Here is a 22699-nt window from a genome sequence, read left to right on the forward strand (position 1 = left end):
CGATTCTCTTCCCTGTCTCTATTGTCTAGACACCATGCTGCAGGTGGCGTCTAGTTTCAGTGCTGACCCCAGTGTGGATGTGGTCATCCACTCCCTCCCCATCCGCATCTCAGAGGCCATCCTCTACATGCAGGAGAACACAGAGGTCTTCACCAGCAAGGTCAGTTCAACCAGCACCAAACCCTGACTAAACCTTCTCACTCCCACTCATGGCCCATTCTCTTCAGTGTTAGATGTGTGTCTAAAGGTGTGGGTTTCATTGTGTGTTTGGTGGTAGGTGTTCCAGGCCTGTGGGACCCCCAGGTTGGCAGACACACAGAGCTCAGGGTCTGAGGAGAGAAAGAAGAGAGTGAACCCTGCCAGCACCGCAATGGAGTACAAACCCAGCCCCACTGTAGGGGTCCCACTGGAGATGCAGGTGTGTGTGTCATTAGAACTGCAGGACATCCTCTCTGTCTTGTGTGTGTGTGTGTGTGTGTGCTGAGTATTCAAACTATGTCTTATCTCTCCTAGATATCTGATGTGTCTAGTAAGCTGCGGGAGATGCAGCAGTACTGGGTCCAGCTGCCAGCTGCTCTGTGCAATAGTAAAGTGGCAGCAGGAGCAGCTGGTGACAAGTGCTGGAATGGCATGACCAAGGCCAGGTATGATGAGCACCTTTCCAGTATTTTAGCTATCTGGCAGAGACAGACTGTTAATGACACATTGTCAACAGTAATATGTAGAATATCATCCCCTAAACATAGTATACTATTCCTCCTCACCTGTCTGAGAACATCTGTACTGTGTTGGATGTGAATTGCTCAGGTAACCCTGAGATGCACTTTAGAACCAGGATGAACAAGCTGACCATTCACACAGCAGCAGACAGTGCACAGAGACACAGCCCTGCCTATTAGTCATGTAACACTCTCTCTGGTTAGAGTGAATCCCCCAAGACCCTCTGTATCTGTCTGAAATGGCCTCCCCTTCCCCTCACCCCCTTTCGTGCTATTCAACTAAATTGATTATTGAGCAGTTTACCTCCCTTTCTGCAGTGCCACAACTCCTCCCTTATTGGATTGAGATTGGGCAATTTGATTTATAGTGGGCTGTTGACTCTGAAATATGTGACAGACTATGTCATAAAAAATGTATGTACTTGTGGGTTCATGGGCGTGTTTGTGATAGTTTTTCAAGCAGCATTGGACACTGATATAAACGTGTGAGGGTGTGTGAGTTTGTGTGCATAAATGTGTGTAGCTAGATTTACATCCAATTGGCAACAGATTTTCATGCAAATATTCTAAAATCCACATAAAGAAAATCTGCGATTTTTCCCACCAGTGGTGTATTTGCACCAAACTGACTTGTTGCGGATAAAAATCAGTGCGTGATGACATAGTGCACACAAAATGTTTAAATGTACCGAATAAAAATTGAATGTTCAATATGTTTCCATCGCATTTTCAACTCTACCGATAGTTTTTTCACAAAAACTATAGCAAATGTGCCCACTTTGGTCTTGGCACATGCACTCCAGCCAACAGCTCGCTGATACAGTGCAGGTAGGCTGTGCAGGTAGACTGTGCAGGTAGGCTGTGCAGGTAGGCCAGTCTACATTATGATTATTATGGAACAGCACAATAATAGTTTTATTTGTCAAACGGCAGCCAAACCTCGATGATCATTTCACCAGAATAAGACCCTTGATATTTATTGAAACTGAGCATCAAGCTCATCACCGTGCACTTTCACCCCCCTGTGAAGTTCATCATAACTTATTTCATCTGTAATAAACGGCATGCTTTCCCGAGATGTAGTGGGTGGACCACACACCATGTTATCGTGTGACTCCAAGTTTACCTCTATATGAAGGTTATTATATCAATATTTCAAATCAAAATGTATTGGTCACATACACATATTTAGCAGGTGGGTTTGCAGGTGTAGATAAATGCTTGTGTACCTCGCTCCAACAGTGCAGTAATATCTGACAATAAACAACGCCATTTCTCACATAATTAATTTTACAGACTATCCCACCATGTTGAATGAAGAAATGATCTATCAAATTGTACAGCAACGTCTTGCTTCCATCACACCTGTCGTGATACGGTATGCAGCGCTTAATTTGTAAATCGGGAACACATAGTGAGTGCGAGAGGGGGTTATCCAGTGGACTCGAGGTACCGGAACGCATGAGAAAAACAGTGACAAACATAACGTAGCAGCAGCGCAGCAGACCAAGTATCCTACTAGCTATGGGGGTGCAACTGACAGCGTTCTCTAAGGTGCTGATTAATTCAAAGCATTTTAGACGTCCCTGTAGAACACCCGCCATAGGTATAGCCTATAGTATGCCCACATACTAGATTATAGCCCTGGGGTTTACACAAATCCAACATTTCTTACAAGCTTAATTTTCAAGACATCAATGTACAGCAACATTTTTAGACGGCTGTGATAGGAGAAAACTGAGGATGGGTCAACAACATTGTAGTTACTCCACAATACTAACCTAAATGACAGCGTGAAAAGAAGGAAGATTGTACAGAATAAAAATATCCCGAAATATGCATCCTGTTTGCAACAAGGCACTTAAGTAATTAAGTAAAATGTGGCAAAGAAACAAACTTTTTGTCCTGAATACAAAGCATTATGTTTGGGGCAAATCCAACACATCACTGAGTACCACTTTTCATGTTTTCAATCATTGTGTTGGCTGCATCATGTTATGGGCATCTGCAAGGACTATGGAGTTTTTTGTTCGTTGGATAAAACAAAATACAGCTATAAGCACAGACAAAATCCTAGAGGAAAACCTGGTTCAGTCTGCTATCCAACAGACACTGGAGATGATTTAAACTTTCAGAATGATAATAACGTAAAACACAAAGCCAAATCTACACTGTTACTTATCAAGGCAACATTGAATGTTCCTGAGTGGCCCGGTTACAGTTTCGACTTAAAGCGGCTTGAAAATCTATGGCAAGTCTTAAAAATGGCTGTCTAGCAATGATCAAATTGACAGAGCTTGAAGAATTTAAAAAATAATAATGGTCAAATATTGTACAATCCAGGTGTGCAAAGCTCTTAGAGACTTACCCCAAAATATTGTAATTGTACTTGTAATTGCCGCTAAAGGTAAAGGTGCCTCTAATTGCCGCTGAAGGTGCTTCAGCAAAGTATTGACTCGGGGTTGTGGATAATTATGTAAATGAGATATTACTGTATTTAATTTGTAATACATTTGCAAAAATGTCTAAAAACATGTTTTCACTTTGTCATTACCGGATATTGTGTGTAGATATTGTGTGTAAAAAATCAATTGAAAACATTTTGAATTCAGGCTGTATCACAACAAAATGTGGAATAAGTCAAGGGGTACAGTATGAATACTTTCTGAAGACACTGTAAATCATTGATGGAAACGTGGTTAGAGATGCTGAAATATTGAAATTTGTGACAGGTCAGGACATAAAAATGCAACTCCAAGGCAATGGGCCATTAATAATGCATGTAGGGCTCAGTGTGCTGTATCGCTAGCTCAGCCGTAAGCAGAAAGTGATATGCGTAAATTACAGGTTAACAGGCATCAAGTATAGCTATTCAAGCTACAGGTAACTGCCAAAATAATGGAAACACTTGAGTAAATGAGGGATACAAAGTATATTGAAAGCAGGTGCTTCTACAAAGATGTGGTTGCTGAGTTAATTAAGCAATTAACATCCCATCACGCTTAGGGTCATGTATAAAAAGTCTGGGCAGGCCGTTATTTTGGCTACCAAAGCTACTGTATGCCCATAGGATGACAATGCCCCCATTCACATGACACGAGTGGTCACTGAATGGTTTGATGAGCATGAAAACGATGTAATCCATATGCCATTTCTGTCTCAGCCACCAGATCCCAACCCATTTGAACACTTATGGTAGATTCTGGAGTGGCGCCTGGGACAGCGTTCTCCACCACCATCAACAAAACACCAAATTATGGAATTTCTCGTGGAAGAATGTCGCTTCTCTCCAATAGTTCCAGAGGCTTGTAGAATATATGCCAAGGTGCATTGAAGCTGTTCTGTATCATGTTGGCCCAATGCCCTATTAAGATGCTTTATGTTGGAGTTTCCTTTATTTTGGCAGTTACCTGCATATATACACTATATACTGTATGAGTGTGGGATTTTCCATCCAATACTGTGACCAAAGCAATGTAGTCCAGTGGAGGAGAGGGGAGCCTAGAGGATATATACAGTAGAGAAGATGAGGAGAGACTGAGACAGATAGACAGACACATCAAAAGGTTGACAAATCAATAACTGGTGAAATCAATAGACTAAATCCCTGAAGGAAAATGGATTTGTCCAAAAATAAATACCCAGAGATAAAAACATAACCCACAAAATTCTACTTGCCGTACATCTCCTTAATGGTCCAAAGCCACATTCAAATAAAGGCCTAGTCCCAGAGCTTTGTCATCCTAATGCAATGTAGTACCACAGAAATGCAACCGTGTTGCCTGCTAAGTGACGTATTGATGTGTTCTGTGTCCAGGTATCTTCCTGAGGTGATGGGTGACGGCCTGGCCAGCCAGATCAATAACCCCGAGGTGGAAATTGACATCACCAAGCCAGACATGACTATCCGCCAGCAAATCATGCAGCTGAAGATCATGACCAACCGGCTGAGGAACGCCCTCAACGGCAATGACGTGGACTTCCAGGATGCCAGTGAGTGACGGGTGGGGGAGGAGGGCTGATGGAGGAGGAAGGAAGGGCTGAGACTATAGTAGACAGTGGGTTAGAGAGTATGGGATATTGGTTTGGGGATGGGGGGTAATGGATGTATAGGTTAGAGTTGGGAGTGCAGAAACATCTTGAAAAGCTTGGAACTCACTGATATCCTCATTTCAATTAACAAATGCCTTTACCTTGTCCCCAGGTGATGACATCAGCGGTTCAGGAAGTGGAATGTGTACAGGCGAGTCATGTGCTCGTAGCGGACCTCGTGTCATTGTGCCCAAAACAGACAGCACCAGATACTACAATCCTCCCGAGAACAAGAAGGTGAAGGCAACAGGAACCCAGACCCACCCCTCTATCCTCCTCCCCCTGCTCTCATTGGCCACACTGCTGCTCAGGCGATAATGAACAGGTGGTGCATCCAATTGAGACTGTGTTTTGAGATGGAATAGAAGAGGAAAAAAGGGCGATTGATGGGTAACTTTGCCAAATAGGAAAGGATTGTCATTGAATAAATGGACTACCTTTTTTTTTAATGAGAAAAACATTAATATTCCTTTTTTTTTTTGCTTGTTTATATTTTTTTAATGTGGCAAGTAGAGCTGGTCTTTGGCTTCTTTTTATTGTTTCTATGCTTGGGTGGTGAACAAGGATGGTTCACATGCTAGATGTGATGTTTGGATGCCACAGGCTTCTTAGTGAATATGCCATTCTAATGTAAAGTCAATGTGACCTTGTTGCAATGTTCTAACAATGCCAATAACAGCGATGTTGTGAGAACACTGTGAAAGCCAGTTTGGTGCGTATCTACAGTATGCTCATCCAACACATTCATTTTTTTTTTTACTCAATCACAGTGACAAGGGAATGTGGATCTCTCAAGTATCTATTACATAAAAAATGATGGTTTATTGTAAAACCCTTGCATCAATAGCACATTAATTAACACAGCAGCAGTGACATATCTATGTCCTATCTTAATTTGACCTTCTCACAAAAGGACAATAATCTTGCAGCAACAGGAAATGTGAATTATTATGTGGATTATAATTAATATACATTTTTGTAGGGGTGGATACATTTTTTCATTAGGGCAAATCAAGTCTGACATTTTAAAGTGGAAATTACAAACTTTAGAAGCCTTTTAAAAACTCTTAAGTTTGCATTTCCTGCTGCACAGGGACATTCTCTGTGATAACAGAGTGATTAAATGAAGATAGGAGATCTGTAGGTCTGTGAAAGCAGGTGGGTATAGTATAACAATCTAGCCGTTCTCTATTGAAGGACTGTAGAAAGCCGCTTCCGTCATATTAGGCCTGGAAGCCTCTCTGTGTCTGATATTTTATTTGATCAATCTGGTCTTCAAACTTCTAAAATCCACCATTCTGTTAGCAGTCAAGGTGACGCACAGCTCACTTAGCCAGCAACACACAGAGTATACACACTTCAAAATAAGCCCAACACGCATACAGATCACAAGAAGAATTTGAAGCATAGCCGTTGGTTAGTGTTGTTCACTCAACACATCCTGGCGACCCGTCAAAAAAAGGAGAGGTGCAGCTTTTTATACATATTTCCTATCTTGTAATATAATGTAATCTATTATCACTAACCCAAACTTAGGGGTTTGAACCTTCCCCGCCTGCCATATGCACAGTTGACTACAGCTGGATGTGGAGAAGGAATGCCTTGACTAAATCACTGTCACACGTTCTCCAAACGTTGCTAGAATGTTCCAGGCAGCACAGTGACATTGTAATGAAGGTGCAGTCAGTGATGGGAGTGCATTGTTGTTGGAGCTGGCTCATGTTCCCTCCGTCACACACAGGAGGACAATTTCAAAGTGTCTGTGTACAGTTACAGTCTGTCATAGCAGAGAATAAATCTGATGTAGTGGCATATTGTGTATGTATGGCCAATAGTGATTAAATTATAAATTGTTGGGGGTGAGACATCCAGACAGTACGTGGATGCTAGAATGGAGAAGATCTGGTGACACAGTGTCCGTTAATGTAACACAGTGTATATGTCAATGTACTGGTGTACGGTATGTAAGTGTGTGAGTGCCTGTCTTTGACTTTGTGTAAAACTGTGTGTGAGACTGTTTGACTGCCTGCATATAGAGGCACAGCATGAATGGATGCATGTAGAATGCATGTTTTAAGACTGTGTGAATACAGCTTCTGATTTCCCAGGAGAGAAACATTGAAAACCGAGCTAAAAGAAACGTAAACAGAATACAGAGCATGATTGCTGCTTTCCAGTCTTGATCATCATCCCCTAAATTTGCACTGCCCCTGGTCTCTCCTTCACCTGCTTTTCATGTGGTTCCCTGGCACTTACAGTAGATTTGGTGAGAGATTTTGCTCTTAATACATTTAGGTGGGAAGCTGAATAAGAAGCCCATTCCTCGTTACCTGCAGGTTCGTATAGCTCAAAATACTTGTGCTAACAAACCCAACACTGGGCTGCTCAGCTCAATCCCAAGCCCAATGAACACTGAGAAATCGATGAGCAGGCCCTCTCAACACACAGAGAATCCTCATATGGAAAAATCAATGGGAGAGAAGCGCCATGTTGAGGTGCTGATTGATTTGGATACAGATACAGGCTGGCTGATTACATAAAATGTATGCGTGTGGTGTGAATGTGGTTTTATGTGTCAGGGTGTGAAAATCAAGGGCCCCAAAGTATTTGGTGGACACACTTGATTGTCCTACAATACAGTGGGAGGCATAAGTAAAATGTGCCAATTTGAAAAATAAATACAAAATTCCCCTTTTGAGGTTCTTGTGATTGAGCAACAATGCCAAGGTGAAAATATGTCGACATTCTGTCGTTGTTTTCCCCCATGAATTGTCAGCTATTATAAACGTGATGACATTTTAAAGATGTCCGACTGAGACTGACTGTTATTTGTAATTGCTTCTTCTGGTAACAGAGTCAAAGGTACTGGGATAATGCCCAATGATTACACATTTTATCTTACTGCACATGATCATGTCTGTCAAGTCATCTGGCACACAGTTTCACATGAAACCAAGTCACCACTCTCCTCCATTCATCTCTCTAGAGAATATATTCCATTCCCAAAGTACTTTAATATAACAGAATCAGTCTATGTGTAGCTGTCAGATGAAGCTGTAGTTCTCTTTCAGGGTTCCATAGTGGCTCTCTGAGAGTTTCTGGGCCAGGTTGAGCTGGCCCGTCTTGGTTTTGGCCCCGGCTCCTAAATATCGTCTCTGAGTGGCTGGATCCTGAGAGCCCTCGCTGCTTTTGGCCTTCCTCATAGAGCTGTTTGGGTCTTTGGGCTTAGCTGCAGACACAAACACAGAGCCCTGCTTAGTCACAATCTCTCTATTATCTAAATGGATCATAACTGGCAGACAATATCCTTATCACATCAGAGACTTTCACTTTTCTATTCAGTACTTTGAGATAATGTCCTGTAGTGAATATGGTGCCTTATCTTACTATAATCCTACCCTGTAGTAACCCTCTTGCCAGCTTCTCCTTTAACCTGTCACGCTTCAGATGGACCTTCATCTGCTCTATCAGCGATGCCTTGGCGGGGTTCTTTTGGGATTCGGCAAACACTGGTGTCACAGCAACAGCAGCGTCATCACATACTCTACTAGGTCACTGTCTTTAATACACTTAAACTGTAGTGTACAGTGTGTCAACATAAAATTCCTAAAAGCAGAAGTCAATCATCTAATTTTACCCTCACAAATGTTTTTTCACTCTCCAAGATATATAGCAAACATCTTCACACATACTCATCACTCACACCGTTGTTTGCTATATATCTGTTTTACGCCATGGCCTTACTCTTGACTGTGCTTGGCTGTCCTTTTCTCTCCTGAATTAGTAGAGTATTTTCACTATGGGTGACTCCTGTAAAGAATCAACATGGGATACAAGCTCACTGCATGCTGCATGACCCATCTGTGCCTAGTTCTTATTTCTCATTTTAAAGCTCAAATAGCCACTTCTCAGTATAAATGCCATGTTAACAGGTTCGATCAGTCTGTGTAGCGTCAGTGCCACCTAGTGGCGATAAGTAATAAAGGCATGGAGAAAGCTGTACAGTACAGCAGGGGTTGTCAAACCTCTCCTCTGGGAACCCCAGATGTTCCATGTATTTAATCTATTCCAGACCTAGCACACCTGATTTAAATGGTCAACTAACCATCAAGCCATTGGGCGCATTCCTCTGTCCAGGCGTTGCTGATGCATGCCAGATCTTACAACGCCTGGATAGGTATTTTAGGTATCAACTTGTCATGTTATAGCAATCTGTCAGTCGATTACGTGGCATGCAACCATTGGTTGATGCATGCAACGTCTGAGCAGGGGAACGTGACCCTTGACTAGGCGAATCAGGTGAGTTAGTTCCGGGCTACAACACAATTGTGAAACGTCTGGGTTCCCAGAGTACGGATTTCAGAACCACTGCAGTACAGTATGTGCAATTGAATGACTGCACGATTAAACCATGCACTTCCATTATACAGTACATACACTGAGTGTACAAAACATTAAGGACACCTTCCCAATAGAGTTTTGCCCTCAGAACAGCCTCAATTTGTTGGGGCATGGACTCTACATGGTGTCGAAAGCATTCCACAGGGATGCTGGTTCAGGTTTGACTCCAATGTTCCCACAGTTGTGTCATGTTGACTGGTGGACCATTCGATACATACAGGAAACTGTTGATTGTGAAAAACCCAGCAAAATCACAGTTCTTGACAAACTGGTGCACTTGGCACATTACTACAATACCCTGTTAATTTATTTTAATTATGTAACTTGGCAAGTCAGTTAAGAACAAATTCGTATTTACAATGACGGCCTACCCCAGCCAAACCCGGACGACGCTGGGCCAATTGTGCGCCGCCCTATGGGACCAATCACAGCCGGGTGTGATACAGCCTGGAATCGAACCAGGGTGTCTGTTTTGACGCCTGAGATGCAATGCCATAGACCGCTGCGCCACTCGGGAGCTGTTAAAGTGCACTTAAATCTTTTGTCTTGCACATTCACCCCCTGAAAGGTACACATACAATCCATGTCTTAATTGTTTCAAGGCTTAAATATCCTTCTTTAACCGATCTCCACCCCTTCATCTGCACTGATTGAAGTGGATTAAACACATGACATAGATTAGGGATCATAGCTTTCACCTGTTCAGTCGGTCATGGAAAGAGCAATGTTTTGTACACAGTGTATACTGTATATTACATCAATATTGTGAAACCGTGTGTCTATTAAGCTGACTATGGGCTCTTTGACATACTCAATCACTTGAGGGTTAGGAATGCAGATTAGTTTAATCAAATGTGCTACAGAACAGGGAAAAGCTAAAGTTTGGATGTTGGAGTATAACTTCATATGAACTTGTGTTTTAATGACACACGGGGATTGATTGGTTAGTTAAAGGTGTTTGCATGCTTTGTGAGGAGGTGATTGGGGGAGGTGGTGTTGTCCTTCCGACCTGGTACACGGACACACTCATCCTTGTGGCGGTCGTTCCAGGCCTTCATCTTGCACGTTTTGCTACAGTAGAATACCTCGTGACAGCGGCTGCAGGCGATCAGGACCACACCCACAGAACGGCCACACTGGTAGCAGTATTTAAACAGGGGCTTCCTGAAAGCACCACATACATATACATGTATAAATATCAGATTGCGCACAGTGTTGGTCTAGTCTCATGTAAATGCCATAACAATGACTTTGCTGCCATCTAGTGACTAAAACTCATAGCTTTAAATGTGTTGTTTACTCATCTCAACTCATACAGTAGCCTACTTTACTAGAACACTTGTGTGAAACCCTGGTAAATGCTAAAAGAAGGTCTGAGACAGCAGTTGAATCAATTTAAGTATAGTTCACCTGACAATGACTGCCTTACTTCCCCGTCTGGAATGAGAGGAAAGATTAGTAATTTTTTAAAGAAATTAGTAACTTGAATTTGAACGGTAACAGTAACTGTGTCCGTGTGTTAGTGTGTGTGTGTAGTGGGGATGCTAGTACCTCTGCTCTGCCCTCTGCTGCTGTTCTATCTGCTGAGGGAGAGACTCTGTGCTGTCCTGCTCCTCAGAGAGAACTGCTCTGGCTGCCTTGTTCCAGGGAGGAGTGGCTCCTGCTCCAGTGTACACAAACTTCTCTGTGGGACTAACACCTGCCACAGATACACATATATTACATGCACATCACAGATGTACTCACACAAATGCATTCACAGTGACACACACATGGTCACACACACATACTGCTGATGCCCAGGCCCTGCTCCCTCTCTACACGCTGTCTCTCCATCCTGATGACTGCCTGACGCAGCAAGTCTCCCATCACGCTGAGGATCTGTCTGCGGGCATTGTATGCCTCTCTCTCCCTCTGGTTCAGGGCATGGTACGGGGTGTGGGCGATGCGCCAGTCCTGGTGCATGAGAGGAGGCACCAGTACTTCTACTTTAATAACACCAGGTACCTACTGGAGGATTTGCATGGAAGTCTACAGTATGTCTGTTTCTGAGTATAAGGTTTGAAGTATTGTACAGTTGTGTTGGTACTGTACCTGGTGAAATGCATAGTGGGCGTAGTCCACAGCGGTGCCCACAGCACACCTGCGGCCCTCACCAACCACCACTGGCATCAGTATGTTGGCACCAGCCTTCATCAGTTTCTCCAGCTCGTAAAAAACAAACAAAGACACTCCTAATGTGCTGCATTTAGTGAGGAGAAGAAGCAGCATAGTGTGTATGGATGCAGCCTCCTGAATGTGCTTACCAGCTTGGTTCTGTTGCGGAGGTGAGCCGCACAGTCGTAGCTGATATTGGTCATGGCACAGAGGGCACTACCCACCCGGCGGGTCAGGGGGAGGTTGGGGTCAGCACCCCCAGCCAACAGCTCATCAACAGCCTAACGGGACATTCAGTAGAAAAAGGAGGTCAACGCAAGAGGGAAAGACAAGGCTGAAGTCCTATACAGATAGTGAGCTCTAAAAGTATTGGGACACATTTTGGGGGTTTTTGGCATGCAATGATTACATCAAGCTTGTGACTCTTACAAACTTGTTGGATGGATTTGCTGTTTGTTTTGGTTGTTTTTCAGATGATTTTGTGCCCAAAAGAAATTAATGGTAAGCAATGTATTCATGTAACAATGTGAGAAAGTTAGATGCTCAAATATCATACTCCCCCCAAAATGCTAACCTCCCCTGTAATTATAATGGTGAGAAGATATCACACCCCCAAGGCATGCTATTTGTGTGTATGTAAATTTCACTCATTACTATTCACGATTCATTCAGGATTATCCGTCATCATGGTAGCATCCATATCAATGTAGAAGTGTTTAGAAACATATTCTATTATTATTTACAATAAAAATGACACACAATACATTATTTACCATTTATTTCTATTGGGCATAAAATCATCTCAAACAACCAAAACAAACAAACAAATACATCCAACAAGTTTATAGAGTCACAAGCTTGAAGTAATAATCGTGTGCTAGGAATATGGGACCAAATACAAACACTTTTGACTACTTTACCACATATAAGTGAATTTGTCCTTTTGGTCCCCTAAAATGTGTGTGTGTGTGGGGGGGCTCACCGGATAGGGATGAAAATACCCTCCAATTAAAAGCTGACAGTCTGCCCTTCAAACTCATAGTCATTCTATCATTTCAAATTCAAAGTGCTGGAGTACAAAGCCAAAACAACAACAAAATTGTCACCGCCCCAATACTTTTAGAGCTCACTGTATATGAGATTGTTAAGACTCCTGCCCCAATAAATGCCTGTCTGGGTTACTGTTGCCTCACACATCCACCCCTCCCCCACCCCATCCTTCATCTCAGCCTGACTGTGTGTGATTCACCAGAAGCCTTTCATGTCCCCAGCAGCACTTCCAACTCCTCTCAAGGATGTGCTGCCTCCCTCCCTCCCTCCCATCCAGCCAGCTAAAGTAGGCAGCCGCTCTCCTTCCCGTAATCCTTGTAGGTTTAGCACGCCATTGTTACAGCAAATTAAAATCTGTTTCCCTTTGTTGGAGAAAAAACGTGTTTCTGATTCAAAACCCCTCGGTCTGTGACTGAATAAAGGTGCAGAATGAATGTAACAGAGGAGACATTTCACATTGTGCCATGAAAGGAGCTGGTTAAGATTTACTCCTCACATATTATAAAAAGGCAATTCATATACTCAATGGCTATTGAGGAATGATGGGGGGGGAAAGAGAGGCAAAATGCACAGGAAATAATGATAGAGCCATTCTCCATTAAGTGGTGGGTGTAAAACACAGCAGGAAAGCTCACTGAACAGTCCTGGAGAGATGGGATAAAAAACCCAGGCCAAGCTCAGAATGATTACATATGGGGACTAGGGGAAGTAGACAGGAGGAGTAGACTGGTAACACACTTGTTTCAAATTCCCTCCCAGTAGCATTTACAGTAATAAGTGTGTTTTGCCAAATGCGTAGGTGTTGTATTTCTGTCTTGGCCTATTTAAGAGAGAACTGAAGACCTTACCAAGTCGTTGCCGCTAGCGATAGCTAGAGAGAGGGGAGAGTGGCCACTCCACAGAAGATTGGTGCTTGCCTTGTGGGAGAGGAGCAGTGACACAACCTCCCTAGCATTCTGAAATACACATACAATATCACACACATGCACAATACTCATACACAAAGTCAGAACTTTACACTCTGATGACTAGTGGCAATACTCACAGAGTAGTCCTTGTCTCTCTGGCAGGCCATGTGCAGAGGAGTCCTGCCCCCCTCTTCTGGGGGAACACTGGGGGCCATATAGAACTGAGACGGGGGGCCGGACGACGTGGAAGACTTATTCCCAAAACCAGCCTGGGGCTCCACAGGGTTCTGAGTGGTTGGTGTGTGTGTGCACATGCATGTGTGTGTTGTTGTTGTTCGAGTGTATAAAAAAAATAAATAGAAAGGAACCATATCAGTTATGAACCATGAAGATGAGGCAAGTCTCAGGCAACAACAGAAAACCCTATCTTACTCCTCTGCTGACCTTGTCCAGCTTAAACACCTCGTGAGCGTCTTGGGCGGTGACATCTGGGTCTGCCACGGCGTGCAGCAGCAGCTCAGTGATTTTGGGGCCCTCTGCCCCGGGGAGAGCTGCAGCGATGTGCAGGGGGTAGAAACCCCTTTGCTGGAACACATGAGATGAGATGCAATATGAGTGTAATTAATCACTGGAATAGACCAACCAACCACCCTCGCCTTCTGTTGTCACTAAGCCATTCCAGCAACCACAGTCATATTGAAACATCAACTCTGTGTAGTCAAAGACACTCAGCTAGGAGAAAGCCATGTGTTTTGTTAGTGGGGCTGAGAGTGAGAAAGAGAAAAAAAGGTGAGAGATAGCCCACTTCTGAAGGCAGGCACATATCAGTGCGTGCTCCACACTCCAGCAGACGCCTGACAGCTTGGATGTGGCCTGCCTTGATGGCCAGGAAGAGGACAGGCATGGGCACACTGGAGGCGTTAGGGTCTGCTCCCCTGTCCAGTAGCAGCTTCATGGTGGTCCACCTTCCGCGGTGCCTGTACAAAGAGATGGGGGTTAATCTCCTCCACCCTAACATGATGTCAATCATCAGCACATCCCTTTTGTTTGTTTGTCTTGATTTTATTTAGAGGACGATTCCATTGAAGTATTTTCTCCATGGTTTGCAGTTTTCACATTGCACATGCTATGAGATAAATCCACATGTATGCGAGTAAGGACAGCCTCTTTAAAATTAACCCACAATGTTTCCTATGAGCTCAGAGCAGAGCCCTGGCTGTCCCAGACTCACTCGGTCTTCATGAGGGCCATCTTGCGGACGGTCTCCTGGGTGTCAGCATGTGGTACCAGGCCCGATCGGCTTAAGGCCTCGGCCGTCTTCTGCATGACCTCCTCCGTGACATGGATGTGGAAGCTGGCCAGGGAGCGGGCCGAGTCAAACGCTGGGTCAGCCATAAGGCTGCCTCTCCTCTCCCTCCTCCTCCGGTCCTCCTCTGATCCGGCCTCTCCCTCCTCCTGCTGCTGCTGGGTCAGATCATAAGAGCCACCCCCCTCATGCCAGGGGACACAGCCCAGTGGGATGTTCCCATCCAGCACCTGGATGGAGCGCCTTTCCCTCACCACTATCATTTCCATGCGGTCTAGGTCCAAGGCAGCCTGGTCACTGCATTCCTGGAGGTACTGTTCATCCTCATCCTGGTCAGCCTCTTCCTGACAATAACCCTGGCCATTGCAAAGGGACACTTGACTGTCATTACACTGGCCACGGTCCATAGCCTCGTTATCAGCCTGGTTGGTGTGGCCCTTTGGAGCAGTGTCGTCTGCCTGATTGGGCTGGTCAGTCTGTTTGGTGGTCTGGGCTCTGTTTTTGGTGGCTTCCACTATGCTGCTCTGAGGACTGTTCACTGATAGGGACCGGGCTTTGACAGCCTGTTTTACATAGGAGTGACAAATAAATATAATGAAGAAAAACAATAAAGAGATTACACTTTTGAGCAAAGAACTGTCCAAAGAAGGCACGTCAAATGTTTTGGTGCCTCACAGACCTGTGATTTTGCGTGGGTCTTTTGTGGGACCTTCTCTGCAACTGTCTCATGGAGTGACTGGATTGGGTAGTACAGGACATTACAAACAGCCAGAGCAGACATGCCCTCACAGTTGAGCTTGTTCACATCTGCTCCGCTGTCCAGGAGCAGGTGGATCACATCATTATGGCAGTTGACCTGTAAAGAAATCTTAAAAAAGGTAAATCCTGTGCACACAACACCTTTAGCAATATTATCCATTCATATCTCTGTTGGAGTCTCCCCATGCCTTTGGGATACAATATCAGTGTCTTACCGTAGCTGCAATGAGTGCTGTGTGTCCTCGGGCATCGCCAACATCAGGGTGTATCTTACCATCCCGTAGGATGCGATAGACACTCTGCGGGTCACCCAGCGAGGCCTCCTGGATGAGGCCCTCTGAGTTGAGCTCCAGAGATCCCTTAGGGCCAAACCTTTGCCGGTTCTCAGACAGAACAGCCTCCACGTCCCAGTCCAGTGCCTCCACCTCAAACCTGCAGCATGAAGTGACAACAGACTGTGGTAAAGCAGGACACAAAAATAAACCGTTTTGAGACTAACTGGAAGGAGCTTATTTGCTTTCAGGCATCTGTATAACAAATTTGGCCTGCGTTAGCATTCACCTGTGCCTATGGATGTGAGCCTGCATGCGCTGCTGCAGTGGTAAAGCTGCTGAGACATCAGGGTTAGTGTCTGGGTTGTCACAGCACTCGCCGAAGAATTGCAGGTCCAGCTCCTTACGCAGCCCCCAGGGCACAGGCAGGTGGTCCGAGTCTGTGGAGTAGCGGTCCATGTCTGGGGGCAGGATGAAGTGTTCGTCCTGCAGCAGCTCATGGTAAGGAGAGAGAAGTGGGTCCATGCCAACCTCCCTGGTGCCCGGCTTGGCCTTGGTCTCTGGCCCCTTGGCTGAGCTCTGGGACTGGTTCTTAGGCTCCTTCTTGCAGTTGATCTGAGCCATGTGTTCTGGGAAGGCTTGGAGAGTGAAGCCCCCCTCCAGAGCAGTGCACAGCCTCAGCAGCCTCTCCCGGTGCCATAGACCTACGTCCTGATGTCCATCTGGGTATGTCACCACACCTGGCCCAAAGCGCTCATCTGCATGGTACAACCCCTGTAGGCGTCAGGTTAAATCAAAAGTCAGGTGTTAAGTATTTTATTTCTACTCAGCTCCTCAAGCAGAAAAAGTTCAGAAAATGTCATAGGTTATTGGTATCAGGTGACACTCATACTCTTGTCTTACCTGAAAGGTGGTGCCATCAGGGAAGGTCTGAATGCCATAGCCCTCCTTCCGGTTCAAATAAAACTTTCCCACAAATTTGAAGCCTGCTGGCCAGGAATAAGTCCCATTTCCATGACGATAATCTTTGTAGAATGAGCCATCATAAAACTACAGAATAAAATTATAGAAATAACTCGATGACATAGGCTGTGGACCCTGTAATAGTGAAAGTATTATTTTTTTAAGTACAATTGAACTACTTGCGCCAATGTAACAATACCTGCTATAAACAGCGACTAGTAACAAAATTAGCCTAATGTTGGCCAGCCAGGATTGTATGACCCCCTCCCACAGGGCTATTTCATGACGGTCAATAAATTATTATATTCAAAAACAATACCTCTCCATTTGTCCAGGTGAAGACTCCTGTGCCGTGCTTCAAATCATTCACAAATTCTCCTTCATATTTAGATCCGTCAGACCACTGCTGAACCCCAGGTCCATTTCTCTTTTCACGTCCAGCTTTAATGTTAGTCCAATGCTCTCTACCTGCCCGCACTTCACATCTGACAGATGCCTCAGGTGCAACGCGTGTAGAAGTCGCCATTATACACAGAGCGTATTATTTTGTGGAATAGTAGGCTTTCATTAAATTACAAACATTAGCTGACCAAACAAGTTTCCATAAACGTTTACAAATCCTTCAACTGTCGGTCTTCGGGTGGTTTGTCAGTCAGTGTAGGTTGCCTTGACAACGATGGAAGGGACAGCCCTTTTGTTAATCGTTCACAAATATCGCAAATTCTCGACAAATTCTGCCTGTTTATAAATAATCCTTACATTCTTGTAGCTTTCTTGTTGAAATGCTCCGTCCAAGAACACCTCGATCTGAACACTTTGGATGAATTACTTAATTAAATCCAGTACATTACATGTCAAATATTATCGAATCTTGGTCCGTCTGAGAGCGAGCATGCAGAGAAAACCTAATCATGGAGTCGACGATCTCAGATGTCAAAGCAAAAGGTAATTCCATTGCCTGCAACACAAGTATCACCACACTGTGAGGGCTCCAGGGAATGTTTCTAACACTCCTTGACAACCGAGGCGTCCCATGGTTAGCTACTTATTTTATTGGGACGCTTCTCCCAGGAGTTTTGCTGTTTACCCTTTTAGTCTACACATCATGGACTACGCAAACTTTTAGGCCTGCTTCTTTTCCAATAAAATGTTTTTCTATGTACTTTATAGAAAAATATAATGTGATGTTTTGAGAGAATCATGTAACGAAGTTAATATCTTGTTGGTCCAGCCTGAATAATGGAGAGTAACAAGGATTCAACTTTGAGCTTTTTGCTTTCAACTTTTTGCTTTTTGCTTTAGTACCTGTATAGAGCTGAACCTGTGTGTACCACCTGCCACTACCTGTAAGGATAAACCTACACCCTATCTTCACTTGAGCCCACATTCACATATATAACATGTGGGTTGGCTTGAATTAGTGCATAGTGTCTCAGGTATACATGTAGAACTGCATCATTGTCAGTGCAGTAGTGATGGCCTGTTTTTGTTTAATGTCACTGAACCTTTTTATTAGGTCATCATAATATACATTGTTTTCAAATGGTGCTCTACAATACAATAGTATGTTCTTTTTTATTTGTCTCATTTATTTACTTTCACAGGACAAGGTCCTCCACAGGCTTGCTGTTCAAATGCATCACCATTGTAATGTAGTTTTAGCATTGTATTACAGATGATGAGAGTGAAATCACCAGAAAGTGGGTTATAGCGAGTCATAGTAAGATAGATAATAATGCTGCTCAGAAGCATCACTTCTTGCCTCCCATCTTTGGCAGCAATATAGAACCTGTTCTCAGTGGCCAGGGCAGGCAGCTTGGTTCCTGATATCTCTCTGGATGACACACTGCTCAGCTTCCTATCCTTGGACTCAAGTGCAGCTCTCGACCAACAGCATGCATCCATTCAGCAACACCTTCCTGCTGAACAACTAACTGTTTTCAACCAGGACCTAAAGTCTGCATTGGGAGGGAGCACAAAGGTGGCCTTGGGGGGTGTGGGTGTTGTGGCACTAGTTCTGTCCCTACGCTTTGATGTCTTAGCCCACAAGGCAAAAGGGCAGGGGGACAACGAGAATGCTATTCCTCAAGAATTGGGTCCCACATCAATGAATACCTGAAACTGGTCCCTGAGATAGCTGGTGATATGGACAAGATGGCGGAGGTGACAGAGCTCTATGACCAGTACCCAAAGTTTGAGCTGATTGACCATTTTGAGAGGATGACCAACAAGAGATGTATGGGGTCAGTGGCCATGAAGCAGTGGCTGTGTGGGGCAGCGTTCCACCTGCACATGAGGATCCACGAGATCCGCTTGGGCTCCATTCCATGAGGCTCAGCAGAAGCACTGCGCGTCTCCTACAAGACTGCGTTCACCAGCCTATTCAAGCTCTATACAGAGTAAGTAAGCAATAATATACAGAAGACACCGCCAGTGCCAGGAGCTGACATTATGCCAGGGCTCCTGGTCATTGAGCCCTACACAGATTTCACACACAGAATTCAACACAGTCTCTGTGAGTCCAAGGTCATTAGAGATGCTCTGCTGCTTCGGATCATTGCTGCTCAGGACATTGAAGACAGCAAAGACTTCTTTCTGCAGTCTGAACGTGACTTTTACAAACTGATCAACCAACGGGAAGGTTTTGAATTGCAGAAATAAAGGGAGAGTGAAGCTACGTGTGTCAGTGAAATCCATGTTAGTTGTATTTTGATTTCAAACAAGTCAATACATTACACATGGATTTTTGTAACACATGCAATCACAAACATAGGATATTGTGTCAATCGTGATTGTAGTTAATGTTAGCTGAAATCTGGAAAGTAATGGAAGAAAAGTTCCTTTAAAAGGTGTAGCGGTAGTCTTAAAGGTGACAGTAATATTTCATCATTTGATATGGTGATTTTTGTATTTTGGAATGGTTAGATAAAGAGTGCATTAACAAGGCTCTGAGTCTGTGTCAACAACAACGCATGTACTGTTTGCCTCTGCTCTAAAGATTTATAAACCTTTTCCATTGGATGAATATGATTGTTTTTTGCAAGTGGTGTCCTACATTCCGCTCTTTGGTTATTAGATGTTTGTCCAAGCCAGGACTATGTCCTTCAGACTCAACCCATCATGTTTTTAAATACACAGGTAGAGGAGTGCGTGAGACATACAGCACAGCCCAAACATGGGTAACAAAGCTTGCAGTCCATCTTCAGAAACCATTAACTGTCTGTTTGAAGTAGCCAGCCATGATTGCATCGTTCCAGACATCTCCCTGGACAGAACCCTCACCAAATGCCTATCCCTGAACTTGTCTGCTTCTCTGGAACATCAATATGCAGCCATCCAGCAGAATATGTCGTCTGAAAAACTAACAGCATGTAACCAGGACCTGATGTCTGCATTTGGAGGTAGCACCAAGGTGAGCCTGGGAGGTCTGGGGATTGTGGCTGTCACTGCTCTTTGAGGTCTTGGCTCACCAGATTCAAGGACAAAGGTCGTCCATGGACCCCATACAAAGGATATTTGGAGCAGATCACTCCTCAGAAATTGAGTACCTAAGCAAGTTCCTGGTATAGCCAATGATAAGAAGAGGATGGCAGAGCTCCTGGTACGTTACGACCGGAGAGAGTGGGCTCACTCACAATTTTGCCTAAGAACATAGCCATGAATAAAGAATGGTATCAACACATCCTCCGAGAGCAACTTCTCCCAATCATCCAGGAACAGTTTGGTGACGAACAAGGCCTTTTCCAGCATGATGGAGCACCTTGCCATAAGGCAAAAGTGATAACTAAGTGGCTCGGGGAACAAAACCTCAATATTTTGGGTCCATGGCCAAAAAACTCCCCAGACCTTAATCCCATTGAGAACTTGTGGTCAGTCTTCAAGAGGCGGGTGGACAAACAAAAACCCACAAATTCTGACAAACTCCAAGCATTGATTATGCAAGAATGGGCTGCCATCCGCCAGGATGTGGCCCAGAAGTTCATTGACAGCATGCCAGGGTGGATTGCAGAGGTCTTGAAAAAGAAGGGTCAACACTGCAAATATTGACTCTTTGCATCAACGTCATGCAATTGTCAATAAAAGCCTTTGACACTTAAGAAATTATTGTAATTATACTTCAGTATTCCATAGTAACATCTGACAAAAATATCTAAAGACATGGAAGCAGCAAACTTTGTGGAAATTAATATGTGTGTCATTCTCAAAAATTTTGGCCACGACTGTAGATGTCCTGAGCCAGCACTATCAACTCAGTGTCCCTGGCTTGATAAAGACTTTTACAGAGTTTCTACAGAGAAATATCCAGGAGACCCCACCGTTGGCAAAATCCAACAGTGTGCCAGGGCTCCTGGTCATTGAGCCCTACAGGAACGTCACACACAGATTTCAACACCATCCCTGTCCAAGATCATTGGAGACGCTCTGCTGACCCGGATCATTGCTGCTCAGGATATTGAGTAGAGTAAATACTTATTTCTGCAGACTGAAAGTGACTGATGATCTGATCAAGAAATTAAAGACTGAAAGAATATTCATCTGCATAGTGGTAGAAATAATGACGTACACTGAGTGTACAAAACATTAGGAACAACTTCCTAGTATTGAGTTGCACCCCTTTTGCCCTCAGAACATCCTCAAATCGACAGGCATGGACTCTATAAGGTGTTGAAAGCGTTCCACAGGGATGCTGGCCCATGCTGACTCCAACATGTCATTTGGGTGGTGGATCATTCCTGATACACAGGAAACTGTTGAGTGTGAAAAACCCAGCAACGTTGCCGCTCTTGACACACTCAAACCGGTACGCCTGGCTCCTACCATACCCCATTCAAATGCACTTAAATCTTTTGTCTTGCCCATTCACCCTCTGCATTGCACACACAGAATCCTTGCCTCAAGGCTTTAAAAATCCTTCTTTAACCTGTCTCCTCACCTTCATCTACACTGATTTGAAGTAGATTTAACAGGTGACATCAATAAGGGATCATAACATTCACCTGGTCAGTCTATGTCATAGAAAGAGCAGCTGTTCCTAATGTTTTGTGCACTCAGTGTATACTCTTATAGTTGGCTTATGGCCTGCAATTAATGTATACTCATGTTACAAACACAAAGGATAATGTAATTACCAAAGAATAAAGTAACAAAAATGTTTATAAACCAGCATTCATAATGTTCTCTGGTGTGTGACTTACGCGCATGCGTACTGTACACACATACACACACACATTTTGGAATCCTAACCAAAACCCTAAACCTAACTTCTCAACCGAACCACTAACCCCTTACCCAAATTCTAATCCTAACACCTGAGTTTAAAATAGCCTTTGTCCTCATGGGGATGTGGGAGATGTCCCCACGAGGTAGAATGTTCCTTGTTTTGTTATCCTTGTGGGGACTTTACGGGATTTTCGGTCCCCACAAGGATAGAAGAACCCCCCCCCCCCCCCCTTGACTTTGTCTTCGGAAAGTGTTCAGACCCCTTGACTTTTTCCCAATTTTGTTAGGTTACAGCCTTATTCTAAAATGTATTAAATCGCCCCCCCCCTTATCAATCTACACACAATAGCCCATAATGACAAAGCAAATTTATCAAATAAAACTGAAATAATACATTTACATAAGTTCAGACCCTTTACTCAGTACTTCGTTGAAGCACCTTTGGCAGCGATTACAGCCTCGAGTCTTCTTGGGTATGACGCTACAAGCTTGGCACACCTGTATTTGGGTAGTTTCTCCCATTCTTCTCTGCAGATCATCCTAAGCTCTAGCAGGTTGGATGGGTAGCGATGCTGCCTCCCTGACCAAGGCCCTCCCCCGATTGCTCAGTTTGGCCGGGTGGCCAGCTCTAGGAAGAGTCTTGGTGGTTCCAAACTTCTTCCATTTAAGGATGATGGAGGCCACTGTGTTCTTGGGGACCTTCAATGCTACAGACATTTTTGGTACACTTTCCGAGATCTGTGCCTCAACACAATCCTGTCTCAGAGCTCTACGGACAATTCCCTCGACCTCATGGCTTGATTTTTGCTCTGGTATGCACTGTGAACTGTGGGACCTTATATACAGTGCCAT

At 44.2% G+C, this 22699-nt stretch overlaps 2 protein-coding genes across 5 annotated transcripts in view; one reads left to right on the forward strand and one right to left on the reverse strand.

Annotated features, from left to right (window-relative positions):
• Positions 1 to 7617, forward strand: part of LOC115108407 (glypican-1-like) — a 58697-nt gene extending 51080 nt beyond the window's left edge. The window contains exons 5-9 of the mRNA XM_029632687.2: positions 30 to 160; positions 278 to 418; positions 514 to 644; positions 4537 to 4712; positions 4924 to 7617. Coding sequence (XP_029488547.1) covers positions 30 to 160; positions 278 to 418; positions 514 to 644; positions 4537 to 4712; positions 4924 to 5129 — 785 coding nt within the window. The 3' untranslated portion in view covers positions 5130 to 7617. The remainder of the gene's footprint in view (positions 1 to 29; positions 161 to 277; positions 419 to 513; positions 645 to 4536; positions 4713 to 4923) is intronic.
• Positions 5800 to 22035, reverse strand: ankmy1 (ankyrin repeat and MYND domain containing 1). Of its 4 annotated transcripts, XM_029632682.2 has the most exons (17): positions 16947 to 22035; positions 16568 to 16714; positions 15954 to 16438; positions 15608 to 15824; positions 15313 to 15489; positions 14559 to 15196; positions 14133 to 14304; positions 13772 to 13912; positions 13465 to 13614; positions 13268 to 13375; positions 11519 to 11650; positions 11307 to 11420; positions 11003 to 11168; positions 10764 to 10911; positions 10623 to 10649; positions 10222 to 10376; positions 5800 to 8040 (listed from the first exon to the last, which is right to left on the reverse strand). In XM_029632682.2, the coding sequence occupies exons 1-17, from the start codon at positions 17151 to 17153 to the stop codon at positions 7856 to 7858; spliced, it is 3369 nt and encodes a 1122-aa protein (XP_029488542.1). In that variant the 5' UTR covers positions 17154 to 22035; the 3' UTR covers positions 5800 to 7855. The 4 variants fall into 4 exon arrangements, 3 of the variants coding, with proteins under 3 accessions (XP_029488542.1, XP_029488546.1, XP_029488544.1); XR_003860341.2 differs by lacking the exons at positions 5800 to 8040; positions 11003 to 11168 and having other exon boundaries at positions 10317 to 10376; XM_029632684.2 differs by lacking the exons at positions 5800 to 8040; positions 10222 to 10376; positions 10623 to 10649 and having other exon boundaries at positions 10837 to 10911; positions 10999 to 11168.
• Between the last annotated feature and the right edge of the window lie 664 nt (positions 22036 to 22699).

The sequence above is a fragment of the Oncorhynchus nerka genome, linkage group LG24 (assembly GCF_034236695.1).
Source record: "Oncorhynchus nerka isolate Pitt River linkage group LG24, Oner_Uvic_2.0, whole genome shotgun sequence".
Taxonomy (NCBI): domain Eukaryota; kingdom Metazoa; phylum Chordata; class Actinopteri; order Salmoniformes; family Salmonidae; genus Oncorhynchus; species Oncorhynchus nerka.